The 24,085-nt window shown below is 45.1% G+C and overlaps 1 gene segment (V, D, J or C); it reads left to right on the forward strand.

Moving 5' to 3' along the window:
• The first annotated feature begins 6,969 nt into the window (after window positions 1-6,969).
• LOC114909292 (Ig lambda chain C region-like) lies at window positions 6,970-23,806 on the forward strand. The segment is given in 3 exon segments: window positions 6,970-6,980; window positions 7,072-7,097; window positions 23,226-23,806. Coding segments are annotated over 3 exon segments (354 nt in total).
• Window positions 23,807-24,085: the final 279 nt, after the last annotated feature.

Genomic DNA, 24,085 nt, shown 5'->3' on the forward strand with positions numbered 1-24,085 from the left:
TTGTTCGGGATTCTGTGGTGAAGTTTCAGTGCCAGAGCTTTGTGCCGGACTGTGTCGTATGCTGCTGACAAGTCAATGAACACGGCGTCGCTTTCTAGGCCTTTATGAAAGTTCTCCTCAATGTTTTCAGTTAGTAGCATGACTTGGTCAGTGGTGCATCTTCCTGGTCGGAAACCTGCTTGTTCATCCGGCAGCTCCGGGTCGACTATTGGTTGGATGCGGTTATAGACTAGTCTCTCAGGTAGTTTGTATGTAATCCACAGCAGGCTGATAGGTGATGAATTCTGGGTGTGTGTTGTCCGGGCCTGGAGCTTTACCAGGTTTGAGATGTTTGACTGCAGTATCCATTTCTTGAGGCAAAAACTCTTGACATAGACCCAAATCTGCTGAAGGTTTGTGTAACTCTTCTTTTAGTTCATTGAGCATTTTACTGGAAAGAATTTTATCACGTTCTGCAAATTTGCCATTTTTAATAAAACATGTGACCACATCTGCAGTTGTAACAGATGTGTTATTAGTTTTTACCTTTTTCCTTGTGCCAGTAAGTCTGTGGATGGCTGCCCATGCTTTCCTACTGGAATTTGAGAAATCTATGCTTTCCACTGCTTCTCTCCAGCATTCTTGCCTGGTTTTGTCTCAGTGCTCAATTAGTTTGGAAGCTGTGATTTGGACTTCATCATTAGTTTGAGTGCTTTGGTGTTTTTTGTATAATTCTTGACATTCTTCGTCCCAGCCAGGAACAAAGAGTTTTCTTACACCTCTAGGAATGTGCTTTTTAGCCTTTTCCGTAATAATTTTGGTGAATTTATTGTATAATTCATTTAAGTTATCTTTAGTTGGTTCTTTGAGACTGCTTATAGCTTCTTCAATGTCCCTAGCAAAGTTGTTCCAGTAAGCTTTCCACAGATTCCAATGTTTAACTGGGTAGCTTGGTGTGGGCATGATCAATACAGGGTTTTGTATTATAGATGGTCTATGTTGTGATCTTGGGAATACGCAAAATACTGTTCTTCTTGGGCTGATGGTTTGTGAGTTGTTACATTTTGTTTCGAAAGCCAGGTCTGGATTTGTGCCACTGTTCCATCTTCCTGAGTGAAAACTGGCTGATTGCTTGTTGTCATCAAGAAGTTGCAAGTTGGCATTTGATGCCCAGTTGACTAGTTCTTCGCCACAGGCTGAATTTTTGTGGTAGCCCCAGCTGACATGTTCAGTTAGTTGCCAGCGTATATTGCTGGGTGGCTAAAAACTAAGAGATATGTAAAAATCGCTTTCGGTGGTTTGTACACGTTCACAAATTTGACTCCATTGATATGCTCAGCTATCCATTGAATATTGTTGTTTCTTGGCAAAGTTGTCACGTCGGAAATTTGTACATCTGACCTTACTAGTGTGGTTATACCATGATGTTCTTCATGTATAGCTTTAACTAGGTTGAAGCCAGATATGTTCACCTGATCATCGGAGTTGCTGTGTGCTTCTTGAAGTAAGATTGCAGCTGCATTATGTCCAGTAGCAAGCTGATGGATGATGTCATGTTGGGCAGGTGTCAGTCCTTCAATGTTAGCTTGTAGAGCTGTTGGGCCAGTCAAGTCTTGGAAGGCTTTTCTTGGCAAAGTTCTTTTTTGTGAAGTTGCTTGCATGGTAGTACTGAGACCATTTTGATCAATTTGAAGAGCGCTTAGCTGTCAGGGACGTTGTGCGGGGGTGACCACGAGGAGGTAGCTCTTCTTGACCCCCAGTACAGAGATGATTGTGACAGATGGTGCAAATTTGTGGAGCAGTTAAGAAATCAGAAGAGAAATTGGTCCAAGAGACATATGTTTGAGTCCCTTCTTGAATGGTGAAAGGGATTCAGCAGTTATGAAGGACAGAGGGTTTTTTTCATCGCAAAACCTTCAAGAACTTCCTGGCTTTTGATTTTCGATGTCTTGTGTGTGAGACCACAAAGCAGCCACCTCTGGTGCATCTTGTACATGAACAGTTCCCTCTAAAATCACCTGGTTTTACCTTGTCCCAGTCAGAATTACGTTACAGTTATTCCTTTAGCTGAAGCTTTTCTCCAAATCAGCTTACAGTTTTAAGCTACTTACCATGTTTGCCTGTTTATATAGCTAGGTGATTTTACTGGAGCAGTTCAGGATTAGTACCTTCCTCAAGGGTGTTACAGCTGGAGGTGGGATTTAAACCTGCAACCTTATTATTATAATGTAGTTAATTAGGGTAAAAGGGAGTAAAGTGATATCTACAGGAGCTCAGCTGGTCTTTGTCGGTTCTTTTGTGGTCCAGTGTGGAGGAAAACGTTCAGATCCTGCAGTGGAACACAGGGAACGTGTGTATTGAAATAGCTCCATAGCACCTCCTCTTGGCCACAGGGATGAACTGCAGCGATGAGCAGTCAGTGCTCCAGGAGAGACTGTTGGATGAATAAAAGCGCACAAAGTTCAGGGCTCTGGAGAAACAACTGTTTGAAACACACACACACACACACACACACACACACACACACACACTGACTGAAACCGCTTGTCTTTTTGAATCAGAATCATAATGAGTTTTATTGGCCAAGTGGCCTGACGCACACAAAGAATTTGCTGTGGTTCGAGATGCTTCCAGTATTTACAGACAACAAACAGTTGACACAGAATTACAGAAGAAATAATGCAATTAGAGAGTATACAAACATAACAGTATATAAATTATAACGAAATATACATAAAGTATAAATTGATTAGGGTATAAATAGTTAAATGATATATAATATAAATGAAATAGTATAAATTAATTAGAGTATAAATAAATTTCTTGTACATGATACAGTGTTGTGTGATTCATACAGTAATGTGACGGTAAAATGAGGGTACAATGAGGGTAAAATGAGTGTTAAATGAGGGTAAGGAAGCGCAGTGAGCGTTGATAGAGACACACTGGGGGTTTTTGTGCGGCTCCTCAACCACTTTCACTCACTGTGGTGGACTTTTGGTAGCGGCACCCGGATCGATGTTGGCAGTAAGTATTTCTAAATATCTTTTAACAGCAAATCTCTTTCATGAAAGGGCAGCAAAGCTCTTTTTACACACCTTCTCCTGATATACAGCACTGTGTCTTGTTTTAATACACCTGTTTTAGTGTCGCTTCTCACTTTTCTTTAAAATAAATAAGGATTCCCCTCCGTGAACCGCCACCTTACCGTGGTGGAGGGGTTTGAGTGCCTGAATGAGTCCAGGAGCTATATTGTCTGGGGCTATATGCCCCTGGTAGGGTCTCCCATGGCAGACAGGTCCTGGATGACAGACGAGACAAAGCGCGGTTCAAAAACCCCTTATGAGGAAAAAATCAAGGCTTTCGTTTACTCCGCCCGGTATGGGGTCACCAGGGCCCCACCCTGGAGCCAGGCCTGGGGGGGGGGCTCGCATGCGAGCGCCTGGTGGCCAGGTCTATGCCCACGGGGCCTGGCCGGGCTCAGCCCGAAGCCATAACGTGGAGCCGCTCTTCGGTGGGCTCACCACCTGCCGGAGAAACCGTAAGGGGCCGGTGCATTGTGAGTTGGGCGGTGGTCGGGGCCGAGTGCCCGGCCGACCCAAACCTCGGGCGCCAACTCTGGTTTTTGGGACTTGGAATGTCACCTCACTGGCGGGGAAGGAGCCTGAGCTGGTGCGGGAAGTTGAGAGATACCGTCTAGATATAGTCGGGCTCACTTCCACTCACAGCTTGGGTTCTGGAACCACTCTACTCGATCAGGGGTGGACTCTCCACTATTCTGGCGTTGCCCAAGGTGAGAGGTGGCGGGCGGGTGTGGGCTTATAAATAGCCCCCCAGTTCAGCCGCCATGTGTTGGAGTCTACCCCAGTGAATGAGAGGGTCGTCTCCCTACGCCTTCGGGTCAGGGAACGGTCTCTCACTGTCGTTTGTGCTTATGCGCCTAGCGGCAGTGTAGAGTACCCGGCCTTTTTAGAGTCCCTGGGGGGCGTGCTGGAAAGCTCTCCCACTGGGGACTCTGTCGTTCTACTGGGGGACTTCAACGCCCACGTGGGCAGCGACAGTGATACCTGGAGGGGCGTGATTGGGAGGAACGGCCTCCCTGATCTGAACCCGAGCGGTGAGTTGTTATTGGATTTCTGTGCTAGTCGCGGTTGATCCATAACGAACACCATGTTCATGCATAAGGGTGTCCATCAGTGCACTTGGCACCAGGACACCCTAGGTCGGAGGTCGATGATCGACTTTGTAGTCGTTTCTTCTGACCTTCGGCCATATGTCTTGGACACTCGGGTGAAGAGAGGGGCTGAGCTGTCAACTGATCACCACCTGGTGGTGAGTTGGATTCGATGGCGGGGGAAAAAGCTGGACAGACCTGGCAGGCCCAAACGCATAGTGAGGGTCTGTTGGGAACGTTTGGCGGAGGCCCCTGTCAGAGAGGTCTTCAACTCCCACCTCCGACAGAGCTTCAACCAGGTCCCGTGGGAGGTGGGGGACATCGAGTCTGAATGGACTATGTTCCGCGCCTCCATTGTCGGGGCGGCGGTTCGGAGCTGCGGCCATAAGGTCTCCGGCGCCTGTCGCGGCGGCAATCCCCAAACACGGTGGTGGACACCGGAAGTAAGGGATGCCGTCAAGCTGAAGAAGGAGTTCTATCGGGCCTGGCTGGCTCATGGGACTCCTGAAGCAGCTGACGGGTACCGACGGGCCAAACGGAGCGCAGCTCTGGCAGTCGCCGCGGCAAAAACTCGGGCTTGGGAGGAGTTCGGTGAGGCCATGGAGGAAGACTTTTGGTCGGCGACTCAGAGGGAGGAAGCGGTGTTCCACGAACACTGTTTACAGTGGAAGTGGTGCGCTGCTGACCTCAACTGAGGATGTCCTCAGGCGGTGGAAGGAGTACTTTGAGGATCTCCTCAATCCCTCCGACACGCCTTCCGTAGAGGAAGCTGAGGCTGGGGACTCGGAGGGGGACTCGTCCATTACCCTGGCTGAAGTTGCTGAGGTAGTCAAAAAACTCCTCGGTGGCAAGGCTCCGGGGGTGGATGAGATCCGCCCCGAGTTTCTCAAGTCTCTGGATGTTGTGGGGCTGTCTTGGCTGACACGCCTCTGCAGCATCGCGTGGAGTTCGGGAACGGTGCCTCTGGACTGGCAGACCGGGGTGGTGGTCCCTCTTTTTAAGAAGGGGGACCGGAGATTGTGTTCCAACTACAGGGGGATCACACTCCTTAGCCTCCCTGGGAAAGTCTATGCCGGGGTACTGGAAAGGAGAATCCGACCGATAGTCGAACCTCGGATTCAGGAGGAGCAATGCGGTTTTCTCCCTGGCCGTGGAACACTGGACCAGCTCTATACCCTCACTAGAGTGCTGGAGGGTTTGTGGGAGTTTGCCCAACCAGTCCATATGTGTTTTGTGGACCTGGAGAAGGCATTCGACCGTGTCCCTCTTGGCATCCTGTGGGGGGTACTTCGGGATTATGGGGTTCGGGGCTCGTTGCTACGGGCTGTTCGTTCCCTGTATGACCGGAGCAGGAGCTTGGTTCGCATTGCCGGCAGTAAGTCAGACCTGTTCCCGGTGCATGTTGGACTCCGCCAGGGCTGCCCTTTGTCACCGATTCTGTTCATTATCTTCATGGACAGAATTTCTAGGCGCAGCCAGGGAACGGAGGGTGTCTGTTTTGGTGGCCGCGAGATCTCGTCTCTGCTTTTTGCGGACGATGTGGTCCTGTTGGCTTCATCAAGTCAAGACTTGCAGCGTGCACTGGGGAGGTTTGCAGCCAAGTGCGAAGCGGCGGGGATGAGAATCAGCACCTCCAAATCCGAGACCATGGTCCTCAGTCGGAAAAAGGTGGATCGCCCCCTCCGGGTTAGGGGGGAGTTGCTCCCTCAAGTGGAGGAGTTTAAATATCTCGGGGTCTTGTTCACGAGTGAGGGAAAAATGGAGCGGCAGGTCGACAGACGGATCGGTGCGGCGTCCGTAGTAATGCGGTCATTGTACCGGTCTGTTGTGGTGAAGAGGGAGCTGAGTCGTAAGGCGAAGCTCTCAATTTACCGGTCGATCTACGTTCCTACCCTCACCTATGGTCATGAACTCTGGATCATGACCGAAAGAATGAGATCGCGGATACAAGTGGCAGAAATGAGTTTCTTCCGCAGAGTGGCTGGGCGCACCCTTAGGGATAGGGTGAGGAGCTCAGTCACCCGAGAGGAGCTCGGAGTAGAGCCGCTGCTCCTCCGCATCGAGAGGAGCCAGTTGAGGTGGCTCGGGCATCTGTTCCGGATGCCTCCTGGACGCCTCCCTGGTGAGGTGTTCCGGGCTTGTCCTACTGGGAGGAGGCCTCGGGGCAGACCCAGGACACGTTGGAGAGACTATGTCTCCCGGCTGGCCTGGGAATGCCTTGGGGTTCCCCCAGAGGAACTGGAGGAGGTGTGCGGGGAAAGGGAAGTCTGGAGGACTCTGCTCGGACTGCTGCCCCTGCGACCCGGCCCCGGATAAAAGCGGAGGAAGATGGATGGATGGATGGATGGATAAATAAGGATTGTTATATTTTATGTTAAAATTTTCAACTTTTTCCATCGTTCTGCAGTTAATTTGTTCAGATGAGAACATTACAGATTTCTCATCATTTGAAGAAGAAAGCTTGTCAAGGAATCAGTGGATAACCCAGTTCACATGTTATTTTCAAACCTCATGTTAACAAAAATAGACACACAGGTGTGATTCTTCTCTTTTACCCACCAGACACACACACACACACACACAGTTTCTGAACCGCTCGTCCCATACGGGGTCGCGGGGAACCGGAGCCTAACCCGGCAACACAGGGCGTAAGGCCGGAGGGGGAGGGGACACACCCAGGACGGGACGCCAGTCCATCGGAAGGCACTTCAAGCGGGACTTGAACCCCAGACCAACTGAAGAGCAGGACCCTGTCCAACCCACTGCGCCACTGCGCCCCCCTTCCCACCAGACAGGAAAGTAAATTAAAATTTACCATGAAAGGCCAGTAAACACAGTATATTCACAGTACACCAAGCCTCATAAGAGGTCTTTATACAAACACAAATAGTGACTGAATCACTGTGGGCCACTTTCAGCAAAGGAACCAGGCTGGATGTTGGAAGTAGGAGGTGAGACTGGTGAACTCATGAATACTATCACGCCCTTATCCACCGGTGCATTGGAAACATCTACATCCAATCAAGAGAACAGGATAAAAAGACAACCTGGGATCTCTACAAGTGTGGATCCTTGTTAGATACGCCGCAGCGCTTCGTTCCCAGATTCACTTTCTCTCCCTTAGTGATTGCTTTCCTGGTTTCTGATCCTCCTGCTTTGTTTAACCGACCTCGGCTTTGCGTAAACCCCTGGACCACGTTTACTGATTGATCGACCTTCACCTGGAGCCTAACAATTCTCGTGTCTGCCTCTTCTTAAATAAAATGACAAGGCCACACCTAAGTCCGTTGCTCATTCCCTGTTCTGCATCATGACAAATACAAGAATAAGAAAACTGCAATAATTATTTATATTCTTATATGTTTAACACTTAATTGGAGCATTTCTTTGATTCTGATGATGACAGGTATTCACTGTGTGGATGCAGAGCATCTTGATTCCATTTGCCCGGTAATGTTAGTGTCAATGAGGTTTTTCGAACCCCGCTTTTCTTTCTTTCGGAAAAGAGGAGACTAAGGGACCATTTAACGGATGTATAACTTCCTTACGTGGTCAATAAAACTTAAATCAATAAGAACATCAAAAATTTGACACATTATCTATGTATTGAACATCATCATTGTGTCATGGCAAGTTGGAGGTGCAGACGGAGCGGACACAAGCACAGAGTTCAGGTTCCAGGTTTTAATGTTTCAAGGAGCAGGCAAAGGAGTAGTCAAAAGACAGGCGATGGTCAGGCGATTGGCAAACATTGTTCTTGAGAAAACACAATACTCGTAGTCAGGTAACAGGCAAAGGTAAGGAAATCCAGGAAACCACACTTGAAGGAAGGCAGCAGTTCTTCTTTCCAGAGGTTCCACAATGTGAAAACTTTCAGGGTTGCCTTTTATCGGCAGTTTCCCTATATGGCACCAGGTGTCACTGATGAGTCAGCCAATGAATCTGTTTAAGGGTTGACTCCCACTGCTCTTCTGCAATTTCTACACCCAAATCTTCCTCCCAGGAAGACTTCAAGTGTTCTAAAGTTGGTATACTTGTCAACTGGAATAGCGTTTCATATATATATGAAATAACCCCTTTCTTGTGAGGATCACGTGTCAGTATCAATTCCTTTGCGTATTGATTTGGCACGTTGGGGTATAATGGATTATTTTGTATAATAAAACTTCGTACCTGTAAATATTTTAAAAAGTTTGACCGAGGTATGTTTTATTTGCTTTGTAGCTGTTCAAATGATGGAAATACTTTGTCAATGAAATGGCTGATATTTCAACATTATGGTTTGTTTTGCAAAACTTCACTTTTGCTGGTATTTTTGGACCCAACAGATCACTTTCACTGGATCTTCCAGGCTGGAGTTCTGCTCTCTCAATTTCAGGAAAAAAGTTATAACAAAGCTGCAGCAAACCCTCCGTCACCATCCCTGCTCTCTGTCTGGACTCTCGACGCTGCTGCACATCACACTGACGTAGCAGGAACGCGTGTCGTGTAAAAAAAGTGTTTTGCACAGTAATGCTTCATGCCTCCTGTTGTGAGACATCAGGTGACGGAACAATCGCAGCTCCTCATCATCACAACTGTGGCCTTAGTTATCTCTCAACTGTTTCTGGACACGTTTTGGTTCATTTCCAATGAATGTAGCGAATTGGAGAATGAGAAACCAACACTAGAATGGCATAGGCACTGAATGAAGGGGACTGAAAGGGACTGAAGGTGTCGGGTCCCAGATGAGACAAAGGAACAGTGCCGGGAAACACTCTTGGCCTCCTGTCTCACTTGGTCATGTTTCATCATCAGTTTGACATCTTCAGATGTCTTGTGGTAGAATATGGAGTCCGACAGGAAATAAAAACTGTGAGGGCACTGGATTACAATGATTTCTTAAGAATGAGAAATACGTCACCCAAACATCATAAAAAACTAAAAACATTTAATGTTTCAAAACACCGACATGTGTTTTTAATGATCTGTAGCTCACTTTGAATTTTCATTCATACATTTATTCCTTAACTGCAAATGTTATGATTACCCTTGAGATGTATGTTAATTTTCATTTAACATATTTCTGTGATCAAAAAGTTAAAAATGTATCGAATAAAAGTATAAAATGTAAATGTATAAGTTAAAGAGTCAACCGCAGTGGATCTCAGGTGCAGCGGTGCGGTAACTGTACTGTGTGTCTGGGGGGGTTTTTGTACAGCTCTATAACACTGTGTGAACACATCACCACTACTAGGGAAATGAAAACTCTGACAGTAATAATGTCCTGCATCTTCAGCCTGGACTCCACTTATGGTCAAAGTGAATTCGGTCCCAGATCCACTGCCACTGAACCGACCTGGAATCCCGGATTGACGGTAACTTCCTGAGTAGATGAGGAGTTCAGGAACATTTCCGGGTTTCTGAAGGTACCAGGCTAAACACTCTTTACCCCCCGATAAACCATAAAGACAGTTAATGTTAACAGCAGAACTGGTTCTACAGCTCAGACTGACTGTCTGTCCTGGGAGAACAGCTGTTGCTTCAGGACTCTGAGTCACAGTGATTTGACCCCTGGATCCTGAAACAGAACAAAAAGTTCTATTGATAAATGAAAAATGCAACATCTCATGTTTGCTCACAGAACTGTTCAGTTCACCTAAAGTGTGTTTTTAACCCTTTTCCTTCCAGCTGACCTTGAATGAAGACCAGAGTCCAGATGAAGGTTGTGATGAAACCCATAACTGCTGGTGACTCTCTTGCCATGAAGGACAGCTGTCAGTGTTGAAGTGTCCAACCCTGAGGACTATAAACCCTCCCAGAGCGCTGAAGCATGTGCTGTCAATGCAAAGTGTTTCTCTATGCAAATCCATGTGAACACACACTGTCACACATGCGGTGCTGTGAACACAACCTTGACATGTTGACACACGGCTGTATGAGAGCACATTGAGAACACATTGTACACTTGGCCATGGAAAGGCTGAAACAGATGCTCCATAAACTGAGCCATACAATGTCTGTAACCACCTGCCAGCAAAACATCCATTTTCACCAGGACTTACTATGTCTGGAATGGTGTCAGAATTACCGTGGTGCAAGAAAGAAGGATTTGGGAAACGACCCAGGTGAACCAGCCAGAAACAGTTAACTGTGAGAAACACATTGGTGTTCATCATTTTTATGGTATCAAAAATAAACACACTTTTGGAGAAGAGGAGGGAGGACAGATGGGACAGATTGGACCACTGCATGGATGCATTGAAGAAGATGATCCTGAGGATGGATGGATGGATGGATATCTTCTATCAGCAGCTGAGAGGATGTATGTGCCTTTTACTTTTAACAGAGCAGTGGGAAAGACAACTTGAAGAATGTGATGACCATGTTTAATGAATGCAAGTGGTCCCCGATTTACGATGGGGTTACGTTCCCCGAAACCCATCATAAGTCGAAAATATCATAAGTCGAAAATGCATTTAATACAGGTAATACACACCTCTGTGTGTCAGACTGGGAGATGTCTCTGTCAAGCATTACGAGAGAGTATCGCTCCACATGTCTCTTCCCTGGGAAAAAAATCTAAATTCAAAATTTGAAGTACGGTTTCTACTGAATGTCTATCTCCAGCTCACTATCGTAAAGATGAAAAAATTGCAAGTCGAACCATCGTAAATCAGGGACCACCTGTATGTTGTTCAAATGAAGAAAAACACCATTCCTGGGAGATTCAACCATCAACCATCCTCTGAAAAACCATGGTGAGATGGTTCAAGTCACCTTGGAGACAGCAGAGCGAATAAAGTTCTCCTTGAAAGACCAATGATGCAGCAGTACGGCATGTCTATATATTTATAACAATATATATTAAAATATATAATATATACAAGGGGGGCGTGGTGGCTCAGTGGGTTGGACCAGGTCCTGCTCTTCAGTGGGTCTGCGGTTCGAGTCCTGCTTGGGGTGCCTTGCGACAGACTGGCATCCCGTCCTGGGTGTGTCCCCTCCCCCTCCGGCCTTATGCCCTGTGTGTAATTATGAGTGTATATATTATACACACACATTTTCAGAACCGCTTGTCCCATATGGGGTCACGGGGAACCGGAGCCTAGCCAGTAACACAGGGCGTAAGGCCGGAGGGGACACACCCAGGACGGGACGCCAGTCCGCCGCAAGACACCCCAAGCGGGACTCGAGCCCCAGACCCACCAGAGCGCAGGCCTGCGGTCCAACCCACTGCGCCACCACACCCCCCTCATAATTATATCCTTGAAGTATTTCATATTACAGTAGAGTATCGATTCATCTGTGTCGTTTTTACTTCCGTTCTGGTAACCTTGGTACTTGTGATCTTTACTTGTCAGGTAATCAGAAAGGTCTTTCAGTTTCACTTGTTTAGACTAAATGTGTCTTTTCTTTTAGGGGGTGCGGTGGCGCAGTGGGTTGGACCACAGTCCTACTCTCCAGTGGGTCTAGGGTTCGAATCCCGCTTGGGGTGCCTTGCGGCGGACTGGCGTCCTGTCCTGGGTGTGTCCCCTCCGGCCTTACGCCCTGTGTTGCCGGGTTAGGCTCCGGTTCCCCGTGACCCTGTAAGGGACAAGCGGTTCTGAAAGTGTGTGTGTGTGTGTGTGTGTGTGTGTGTCTTTTCTTTCCTTTGAGTATTATGCTTACTTACTTACTTATGCCTACTACCCCTCTTGGGGCATAGGCTGTCAACAAGGGCTCTCCAAGCATCTCTGACCTGGACCAGTTTTTCCAGTTTTCCCCAGGTGCGGCCCATCCTCTTGGCTTCTGCATCCAGGTGGCATTGCCATGTGTTTTTTGGCCAGCCTCACTTCCTCTTGCCTTGGGGGTTCCACGTGAGGGCTCTTCCTTTAGTGTTTGAAGCTGGCTTTCGCAGGGTATGGCCGATCCATCGCCAGCGTCTTTGCAGGATATCATATTCTACTGGTTGTTGTCCTGATCTCTGCCATAGCTCTATGTTGCAGATGATCACGGGCCAGTGGATCCTGAGAATCTGTCGTAAACAGTTGTTGATGAATGTCTGTATCTTTTTTGTGGTGGTGACGGTGGTCCTCCAGGTCTCTGCTCCATAAAGTAGGACTGACTTTATGTTGGAGTTGAAGATTCGGGTCTTGGTCTTGACTGTCAGAACTCTGGACCCCCACACGTTCTTCAGTTGCAGGAAAGCTGCCCTTGCCTTGCCTATTCTGACTCTGACATCGACGTCTGTCCCACCCTGCTTGTCGATTATGCTGCCTAGGTAGGAGAAGCTGTCCACCTCTTCTAACGCTTCACCTTCAAGTGTGATTGGAGAGTTCTTGTCTGCATTGACCCTCTGTATCTTGCTCTTCCTTCTGTGGATCATGAGGCCCACTCGTGCTGAGTTCTCTGCCACAGTACTGGTCTTCTCCTGCATTTGTTGGTGGGTATGTGAGAGAAGGGCAAGGTCATCCGGAAAATCCAAGTTATCCAACTGTTCGCAAGGTGTCCATTGGATCCCAAGTCGCTTCTCGGCTGTGGAGGTCTTCATCACCCGGTCAATCACAAGCAGGAAGAAAAATGGTGACAGGAGGCATCCTTATCTAACTCCTGTTCACACCTGGAAAGCGCTAGTGAGCTGCTGACCATGCACCACCCTGCAGGTCATCCCGTTGTAGGAGTTCCTGATGATGTTGGTAAACTTCTCTGGTATTCCGTAATGTCTCATCAGCTTCCACAGGGTGTCTCTGTCTACACTGTCAAAGGCTTTCTCATAGTCAATGAAGTTTATGTAGAGTGGTGAGTTCCATTCTATTGACTGCTCTAATATAATACGCAGTGTGGCTATTTGATCTGTGCAGGACCGCTCTTTCCGGAATCCTGCCTGCTGGTCTCGGAGCTGTTGGTCAACTGTGTCCTTCATTCTGTTGAGGAGGATCCTGTTAAACACCTTGCCTAGGACTGACAAGAGTGTTATGCCTCTATAGTTGGAGCAGCTGCTGAGGTCGCCTTTCTTTGGTAGCTTGATGAGGTATCCCTCCTTCCATTCTGTTGGGACAATTCTTCTTCCCAGATTTTCTTGAAAAGGGGGTATAGCATCTCCATTGTGGTTTCGATGTCAACTTTCAATGCCTCTGCTGGAATGTTGTCAGGTCCAGCTGCCTTGCCATTTTTCAGCAGTTTGATGGCCTTACGGATCTCCTCCCTAGTAGGCTCCCTGCAATCAATAGGCAGGTCTACAGCAGCTGGCTGGATGTCTGGTGGGTCCTGAGGGGCTGGTCTATTAAGCAGCTCTTCAAAGTGTTCTACTCATCTTTTCTCCTGTCCCTCATCTCCAGTGATGGTCTTTCCCTCCTTGTCCTTTACAGGCCTTTCTGGTTTGTTGAACTTTCCAGACAGCTTTTTTGTAGTGGTGTATAGATCTTTCATATTCCCTTGTCAAGCGGCTTCTTCAGCCTCAGTAGCCAGAAAGTCAAAGTAGTTCTTTTTGTCAATCTTGATGCTCCTCTTTGTACTTTTGTTGGCCTCACTGTATGCTTCCTGTGCTCTGGCTTTCTCGGCCCGTGTATGGCTGTTATTAAGAGCTGTCCTCTTTTCCTTCCTTTCCTGTATCTTCTTCATGGTCTCTACTGAGATCCACTCCTTGTGGCTGTGTTTCCTGGGACCTAGTACTTCCTGGCATGTTGCTGTCATTGTCTCCTTCACTGCCTTCCATTTCACATCAATAGTCTCCTCATCCAGAAGCTCCTGCAGAGCCTGGAACTTGTTGGTGAGGGTTAATCTGTATTCCTCTAGCTTTGTTGCTTCCTTGAGAAGGATGGTGTTGTATCTCTGGCGCTGGTTTGTCTCTCCTGTTCATGTCCTCTTTAGCTTGAGCCTAAGGCGAGCCACAAGGAGGTGATGGTCCGAGGCAACATCTGCTCCTCGCTTGGCGCGTACGTCCTGCAGGGAATTTCGGAACCTCCTTGTGATGCACACATGGTCTATCTGGTTCTCTGTAGATAGATCCAGTGAAACCCAGGTTGCCTTATGAATCCTTCAATGAGGGAAGATGCTTCTGCCAATGACCAGGTTGCTGGTAGCACGTATGTTGACAAATCTTTCTCCATTGTCATTCATCTCACCTAGTCCTTGCTGCCCCATAATCTCGTCATAGCCCCTGTTGTCACTGCCAATCTTGGCATTGAGGTCTCCCATGACAATGGTGACGTCTCTTCCTGGCAAACTCTGGATGACGGTCTGCAGTCTGTTGTAGAATTCCTCGTTCTGCTCTTTATCGCTGTCATTAGTTGGGGCGTAGCACTGCACCACATTCATGTTAATCCTTCTCATCTTAGTTCTAAAGGTTGCTGTGATGATGCGTGCTCCATGGGCCTCCCATCCGGTGAGAGCTCTCTGGGCTGTCTTATTTAACATCAGAGCCACACCTTGGGTGTCGGGGGCGTTGTCTTCCTCGTGTCCTGAAAACAGCAGCATTTCTCCCGATGATAGCCTCTTCTGGCCTGAGCCAGTCCACCGTAACTCGCTGATTCCCAGGATGGCAAGTCTGTAGGCCCTCATTTCTGCAGCCACCTGTGCCACCTTTCCAGCTTTGTACATGGTCCTCACATTCCACGTCCCGATGTTAAGGGTGGCCTTAGTTGAAAGTATGGTGATCGGCTGAGAAGCTTCCAGATGTTTTTGGCTTTCACCACTCCGCGTCATAAGACTTCCAGCTGGAAGTCCATCTTCTCCCAAGACCAAGATGTCTGAGATGTCTTGAGTACTTGTTGGCATTTCTGTAGCGGTGTGGTTTTTTTTACGGGATGGGGTCGCTAGCCCCATGCCCAACCCTTCTCTTTTATTCGGTCTTCAGACCGGCAAGGGACCCCGAAGGAATCTCTCGGCGGAGTTTTTGAGTATAATAGACAGAAAAAAAATAATATGTACACTATGTATCAGACACAGCCCTATGTGTTGGACATGCAGTAAAGGGTCCATTATCCGAATGTCAATCATCCCAACCATCAGTTAGAATCAGAATCAGAATCAGAATCAGAATGAGCTTTATTGCCAAGTATGTTCACACATACAAAGAATTTGTCTTGGTGACAGGAACTTCCACAGCACAGACAGAATGACAGTGGCAAGATAGATGAGAAGATAGAGTATGTGAATAAGGGATGAAAAATATATAAAAATATACAGTACCCAATATTATATACAAAAATAGTCACTAGTTACAAATGCAAGGAAGTGTGAGAAGAGATATGATGTGATAAAAAGTTATAAATATAAATATAAATAGCATTATGTATTGCACTGGTTTACTCTCTAGGGGAGAGATTTAGGTGTTCATGAGGTAGATGGCCTGAGGAAAGAAACTTTTCTTATGCCTGGCTGTCCTGGCTATCAGATCCGCAATTCTCCCCCCCCAAAAAAATATTACAGTACTGTACTCAGTGTGCAGTTGTCTTTATTCCTGTTTATGTAAAAAAGTGTGAATTACAGTTGAAACCATGTGAAATAATTCAGTCAGTTCAAAATAAATATTAAATAATGTTTTGGTTAAGGGGGGTGCGGTGGCGCAGTGGGTTGGACCACAGTCCTGCTCTCCGGTGGGTCTGGGGTTTGAGTCCCGCTTGGGATGCCTTGCGGCGGACTGGCGTCCCGTCCTGGGTGTGTCCCCTCCCCCTCCGGCCTTATGCCCTGTGTTGCTGGGTTAGGCTCCGGTTCCCCGTATGGAATGAGCGGTTCAGAAAATGTGTGTGTGTGTGTGTGTGTGTGTGTGTGTGTGTGTGTTTTGTTTATTATTCACAAACCATTTCCGAAATCACTTTTTAAATTATACCTGATGTTTCAAAAAACTGTAGTAATAACCTTGTGTAAAATTAGTTACAGCCCTATTTACACTTTGTTTCATATAAACTGGGTATTATCATGTATGTTTTATTTTCCAAACCATTTGATTACCCAAACCAATCTTGGGCTCGATTAGTTCAGGTAATAGACACTCTATTGTATTTTTACCACACAGATACACAATTTACTGCAACCTGACAAACCGAAGCCCACAAAAGGTTCTCCTCCAGTCCAGAAGTCCCCTTCTGTTTTCTCCTGTCGAATCACTTCTGCAGTCATTTCACAAATTCCAGACACTTTACCATGTGACTGGGGCTCTCCAGAGGGAAGCTGGGCGCTGAACACAGGAGGTCCGGAACAGGACCACATGTGACACTCTGTGTATGATGGTGCCGTGATCGACGGAGGACACGTCGGCATGTTCTCCTGGACCCCCCACTGGTCATACTATATGTCCTAAACTTGTGTATTTTCTCAGAAATATACAGAGGAAAGCCTTGTAAACCATGTTAACCATGTAAGTGCTCCCATGATCTGAAAGACAAAACAGTTGAGCAGTAAATGACTGTTTCTGTTCTTGTGCTTTACGGGTTAACACAAAAATGATCATCCTCCTCAGCAGCTCCCAAAGTGCAGTTTATAAATTTCCGAGATTAAGAATTGACCAATATATGGTAATAATACTGAAAAGAAGAATTTGAAAAAGTTTGAACCAGTTTCCCAATCTGAAGCTGTAGTGCATCTCAGGTGCAGCAGTGCGGTAAGTGTACTGTGTGTCTGGGGGGGTTTTTGTTCGGCTCTATAACACTGTGTGAACACATAGACGCTATTAGGGTAATGAAAACTCTGACAGTAATAATGTCCTGCATCTTCAGCCTGGACTCCATTGATGCTCAGAGTGAAGTCGGTCCCAGATCCACTGCCACTGAAGCGATCTGGAATCCCAGACTGACGTAAAGTAGCACCACCAATGAGGAGTTTAGGAACTTCTCCAGGTTTCTGAAGATACCAGGCTAAACACTGCTTATCATATGATCCAGCATAGTAACAGCTACTGTACACAGCAGAACTGGTTCTACAGCTCATACTGACTGTCTGTCCTGGGAGAACAGCTGTCGCTTCAGGACTCTGAGTCACAGTGATTTGACCCCTGGATTCTGAAATAGAACAAAAAATTATATTGATAAATGAAAAATGCAGTATATTTGATTATTGATCAAACTGTATCTCATATTTGCTCACAGAACTGTTCAGTTCACCTAAAGTGTATTTTGAACCCTTTTCCTTCCCACTGACCTTGAATGAAGACCAGAGTCCAGATGAAGGTTGTGATGAAACCCATAACTGCTGGTGACTCTCTTGCCATGAAGGACAGCTGTCAGTGTTGAAGTGTCCAACCCTGAGGACTATAAACACTCCCAGAGCGCTGAAGCATGTGCTGTCAATGCAAAGTGTTTCTCTATGCAAATCCACGTGAACACACACTATCACAAGTGCGGTGGTGTGTAACTACTGTCTGTAACTACTTGCCAACGAAACATCCATTTTCACCAGGACTCACTATGTCTGGAGTGGTGTCGTGGTGCAAGAAAGAAGGATTTGGGAAACGACCCAGGTGAACCGGCCAGAAACAGTTAACTGTGAGAAACACATTGGTGTTCATCATTTTTATGGTATCAAAAATAAACACACTTTTGGAGAAGAGGAGGGAGGACAGATGGGACAGATTGGACCACTGCATGGATGCATTGAAGAAGATGATCCTGAGGATGGATGGATGGATGGATGGATGGATGGATGGATGGATGGATGGATATCTTCTATCAACAACTGAGAGGATGTATGTGCCTTTTACTTTTAACAGAACAGTGGGAAAGACAACTTGAAGAATGTGATGAACATGTTTAATGAATACAGGTGGTCCCCGATTTACGATGGGGTTACGTTCACCGAAACCCATCATTAGTTGAAAATGCATTAAATACAGGTAATACACACCTCTGTGTGTCAGAGTGCGAGATGCGGATTCTACTGAATTTCTATCCCCAGCTCACCATCGTAAAGTCGACTGTAAAATTTCAAGTCGAACCATCGTAAATCAGGGACCACCTGTATGTTGTTCAAATGAAGAAAAACACCATTCCTGGGAGATTCAACCATCAACCATCCTCTGAAAAACCATGGTGAGATGGTTCAAGTCACCTTGGAGACATCAGAGCAAATAAAGTTCTCCTTGAAAGAACAATGATGCAGAAATATGTAATGTCTCTATATTTATAACAATATATATTAAAATATATAACATATACACTCATATCCTTGAAGTATCTCATATTACAGTAGAGTATCAATTCATTTTTGTTGTTTTTACTTCCGTTCTGGTCAGCTTGGTACTTGTGATCTTTTCTTGTCAGGTGATCAGAAAGGTGTTTCAGTTTCACTTGTTTCGACTAAATGTGTCTTTTCCTTCCTTTGAGAATAATAGACAGAAAAAAACAATATGTACAATATTTATCAGACACAGCCGTATGTATTGGAGATGCAGTAAAGGGTCCATTATCCGAATGTCAATCATCCCAACCGTCACTTATCAGATCCGTAATTCCCGCCCCCCAAAAAAAATTACAGTACTGTACTCAGTGTGCAGTTGTGTTCATTCCTGTGTACGTAAAAAAAGTGTGAATTATAGTGGAAACCATGTGAAATAATTCAGTCAGTTCAAAATAAATATTAAAATACACTGATTCTTCAAAATGTCTTGGTTATTATTCACAAACCATTTCTGAAATCACTTTTTAAATTATACCTGATGTTTCAAAAAACTGTAGTAATAACCTTGTGTAAAATTAGTTACAGGCCTATTTACACTTTGTTTTGTACAAACTGGGTATTATCATGTATGTTTTATTTTCCAAACCATTTTATTACCCAAACCAATCTTGGGCTCGATTAGTTCAGGTAATAGACACTCTACTGTATTTTTACCACACAGATACACAATTTACTGCAACCTGACAAACCGAAGCCCACAAAAGGTTCTCCTCCAGTCCAGAAATCCCCTTCTGTTTTCTCCTGTCGAATCACTTCTGCAGTCATTTCACAAATTCCAGACACTTTACCATGTGACCGGGGCTCTCCAGAGGGCAGCTGGGCGCTGAACGCAGGACATCCGGAAGTTTCCCTGCATGAGCTGTAGAACCAGTTCTGCTGTTCACAATAACTGTTACTATGGTTTATCGGGGGGGTAAGCAGCGTTTAGCTGGTAACTTCAGAAACCTGGAGAAGCTCCTAAGCTCCTCATCTACTCAGGAAGTTACCGTGAGTCAGGGATTCCAGGTTGACTCAGTAACAGTGGTGGATCTGGGTCTCACTTCACTCTGACCATCAGTGGAGTCCAGGCTGAAGATGCAGGACATTATTACTGTCTGAGTTGGCACATCATCAGCAGTGACTGGGTGGCCACACAGTGTTATAGAGCCGTACAAAACCCCCTCAGTGATACAGTACAGTTACCGCACTGCTGCACCAAGGGACCCACTGCAGTTGCTTTGGGGAGTGGGGGGGGTGGTAAAGACATCACCATCATAAAGCAGATGAGGGCTATAAACAGTTTTGCGGACATATTAAAGATGACAGAAATGTTCTATTTCCATTAAAGAAGCAATGGATCCACTTTGCACACACAGCACATATAACTGAAAACTGAAATGCCTGTGAATGTACAGTATCATGGAGGTTCTAGAGGGACTTCAGAAACAGGAATCGATCCACAACGACAGAAGAAGTGCACTGAAAGGCGACTGTTGGGTCCACAGAATAACTGCTCTCTCAACACTCAGACAGGAATGGAAACACTTGACTATTATTCCCTGAGTCTCTCCTGATCCCAGAGTGTCTCGCTGATACCAACATGACCAAGTAGATGGAGTCGAACAAGGTCCTACAGTCCATCAGTGGCACCTTCTTAAAATGTGAAAAGCACAACAGAAAGTAGGTGTTGATGGTAATCATTTCTTCCTTTATCAAAAAAAGGACATAGAACAAGACAAATGGGAACAAAATCAATTATTGTCGCTTTTACACAGGAACCAACTCTTGAGAGGAAGTACAGCACTGATTGTGACAGATGGTGTAAAGGGGTGACCACGAGGAGGTAGCTCTTCTTGACCCCCAGTACAGAGATGATTGTGACAGATGGTGCAAATTTGTGGAGCAGTTAAGAAATCAGAAGAGAAATTGGTCCAAGAGAGATATGTTTGGGTCCCTTCTTGAATGGTGAAAGGGATTCAGCAGTTATGAAGGGCACAGGGTTTTTTTAAATTGCAAAACCTTCAAGAACTTCCTGGCTTTTGATTTTCGATGTCTTGTGTGTAAGACCACAAAGCGGCCAGAGGTGGAGTGAAATAGTGGCCATGTTGAGGTGAAAGGGGTGCATCCTGCATCCTCTGGCTGTCTTGTACACAAACAGTTCCCTCTAAGATCACCTGGTCTTACCTCTTCCCAGTCAGAATTACATTACAGTTCCTCCTTCAGCTGACACTTTTCTTCAAATCAACTTACAGTTATAAGATACTTACCATTTTTACCCATTTTTTACAGCTGGGTGATTTTAGTGGAGCACTTCAGGCTAAGTACCTTCCTCAAGGGTATTACAGCTGGAGGGGGAATTTGAACCTGTAACCTTTTGGTTCAAACAATGCAGCTCTAACCACTACACTACCAGCAACAGAAAAAATTCACTGATTTACGTAGTTAATGAGGGTAAAAGGGAGTAAACTGATATCTACAGGAGCTCAACTTGTCTTTGCCGTTTCTTTTGTGGTCCAGCGTGGAGGAAAACGTTCAGATTCTGCAGTGGAACACAGGGAACGTGTGTATTGAAATAGCTCCATAGCACCTCCTCTTGGCCACAGGGATGAACTGCAGCGACGAGCAGTCAGCGCTCCAGGAGAGACTGTGGGATGAATAAAAGTGCACAAAGTTCAGGGCTCTGGAGAAACAACTGTTTTAAACAATATATCTCGTTTAATTTGTAAGGACAGGACAAGGAAACACAAAAACTGCTCTTTTTTTTCTGTAGTTAAATTGTACAGGTTTAAAGTCCACTTTTTAAAAGGATCTTCTTTGTCTTAAATTTGTAAATGATTTTTCTGAAATTCATACTAACAGAAATGTCACAAACACATGACGTGTATTAATGTGAGTATTTCTGAATCTGAATCAGAATCGGAATGAGTTTTACTGGCCAAGTGTCCTGATGCACACGTAGGATTTGCTGTGCTTCTAGATGCTTCCAGTATTTACAGACAACAAACAGCTGACACAGAATTACAGAATAAAAAAATAACATATTTACAGAGTATACAAACATGAGAGTATAAATAAATTATGAATAAATATACATAAAGTATAAATTGACTAGAGTAAAAATAGTTAAACTATATATAATATAAATGAAATAGTATAAACTAATTAGAGAGTACAAATAATTTTCTTTACGTGATGCAGTTTTGTGTGACTCATACAGTATTGTGATGGTAAAATGAGTGTTAAATGAGGGTAAGGGAGTGCAGGGAGCACTCAGAGATGCACAGGGGGTTTTTGTGCGGCTCCTCAACCACTTTCACTCACTGTGGTGGACTTTTGGTAGCGGCACCCGGATCGATGTTGGCAGTAAGTATTTTTACACACCTTCTCCTTCTATACAGCACTGTGTCTTGTTTTAATACATCTGGTTTAGTGTCGCTTCTCACTTTTCTTTAAAATAAATAAGGATTGTTATCTTTTAGGTTAGAATTTCCTACTTTTTCCGTCGTTCTGCAGTTAATTTGTTCAGATGAGAACATTACAGTTTTATCATAATTTGAAGAAGAAAGTTTGTGGATAACCCAGTTCACATGTTATTTTAAATCCTCATGTTAACAAAAATAGACGCACAGGTGTGATTCTTCTCTTTTACCCGCCAGTCAGGAGAGTAAATTAGAATTTACCATGAAAAGCAGGTAAACACAGTACATTCACGGTACACCGAGCCTCTGAGGAGGTTTTTGTACGAGCACAAATAGACTCTGAATCACTGTGGTACACATTCGGCGGAGGAACCAGGCTGGAGGTTGGAAGTAAGAGCTTTTTACTCTGTTATACCCTGAACACTGTACAATAATTAATGTAAATGATTTTATTCAACCTGCACATTTCTGTTCTCCTGTGTCTGAATTGAGTATTTTCAGCTGTTTCAGTGGAAGTTGTTACACTGAACTTTGGTTTAAGAAAACAGCTTCAAATCATGGTAAATGATGAAGGTAAATTATGAAGGTAAATGATGATATTAAATGTCAAAACTCCTAAGAACGATAAGATGCATCTTTAACATGTTTGTTTACTGCGGAATTTTTTTTTACCGTTTTAAAGTGCATTTTCTTCCTGTAATTCTTTGGAGGTTATTAATTCATATCTCAGTGTTTTATTTGGCTGACACTTTTCTCCAAAGCGACTTGCAATGTTAATCTATTTATACAGCTAAGTAATTTTACTGGAACAATTTCATGGTAAGTACTTTACTCAAGGGTACAAGAGCTGGAGGTGAGATTGGAACCTGCGTCCTTTAGGTCCAAAGGTAGCAGCTCTAATAACTATAATACCAGCTGCTCCTTTCCAAGCTTATATTTATTTTAAAGATGTCAGTAAAAGGGTAAATAGGCATAAATGTAGAATAATTCATAATTCATGCGGTTTGTCTGTGTTAGTTATCAGGTTTTAGTGGTTATTTCATTATGTATGTCTATATATATTTCATTACGTATTTCATTGTATATATTATATATTCTATAAATATACAATTTCATTTCAATATGTCCATGTCCTTCAACTGGAATTGATTTTAGTCACTCGTACAGTTTTTATAATGTATCGATTTTAAAGTGAATAAAATCAGTATCCAGAAGGTCTGTATCAATATGTACAGAAGAGTAGAAAATAGTTTTTACCCCTGAGCCGCGGAGGTAAAAATGACCGAGGATCTGTTCCGCTGTGTTTATGGACATAATTATTATCATAGACCTCATTCATACTGTGGGCTGCGATCACAAACTGCTCCTAAATTCCTCCTCTGGGGTTTCACTAACAGCTCTTCTTCGTCCTCACCGTACGTAGGTGATCGTACACAATATCCCTTCCCTGCTGAAGACGTTCTGTCCACTCGCTGTCCTCTCTCTGACCTCTCATGACCTCTCATGACCTCCGATGACCTCTGACCTCTGCCGTCTCCTAGGCGATGCTACCCCCGTCCTCACGGTCCTGCCCCCCTCTAGTCAAGAGGTGTCCGGTAAGAACGAGGCCACGCTGACGTGTCTGGCCAACAAGGGCTTCCCCTCTAACTGGAAGCTGCAGTGGACGGTGGACGGCAGCGCCAGGACCGGGGACATGAGCCACGGAATCCTGGACAAGGACGGCAAGTACAGCTGGAGCAACACGCTGAGCCTCTCTGCGGGCGAGTGGTCCAAGGTGGTTTCGGTGAGCTGCAAGGCCACTCGGGACTCCCAGACTCCCGTCATCGAGACGCTCAGGAGATCCGACTGTTCCGCGTAGACGGGCGCCCGCCCGATTACTCTGTTTTTACTCTGTTTTTACTCTGTTCCGTGTTCCACTCTCACCTGTTTTACTAACAACACAGAGGTTAATAATGTGCTTTGCTTACATGTGAAACCCTTCACCCTCAGCTTGTCACTATTATCTAGTGTGTCCTCTGCTTCTCTTTGACATCAGACTGTCTGTGTTACGCTGTGTGATCTTGTGCTTCAATAATATCTGAAATGCAGCTGAGAATAATAAAGATTTTTTCAATCAAACACACACAAGTTCTTGTCCTTATTAATATTTGCCGTGTCACATGAACTGTAATGTTTGAACAGGTGTTCTTTTCAAACAAGGGGCGCCGAGCTGCTGCGGTCATTTTTATTAAGAAACAAGGTATAAAAATTGTCTGGCACTTCCACACTTCTCTGGACACAGAAAAAAATCAAAAAGAGAATAAAAGGAAAAAAAAATTGGATTATTCACATATTTTACCTTCCTTCCAGCAAATGTTTTAATAATTAATTTGGACTCACTGGACAGTGTGATTTCTTTAAA

The sequence above is a fragment of the Scleropages formosus genome, chromosome 21 (assembly GCF_900964775.1).
Source record: "Scleropages formosus chromosome 21, fSclFor1.1, whole genome shotgun sequence".
Taxonomy (NCBI): Eukaryota; Metazoa; Chordata; class Actinopteri; order Osteoglossiformes; family Osteoglossidae; genus Scleropages; species Scleropages formosus.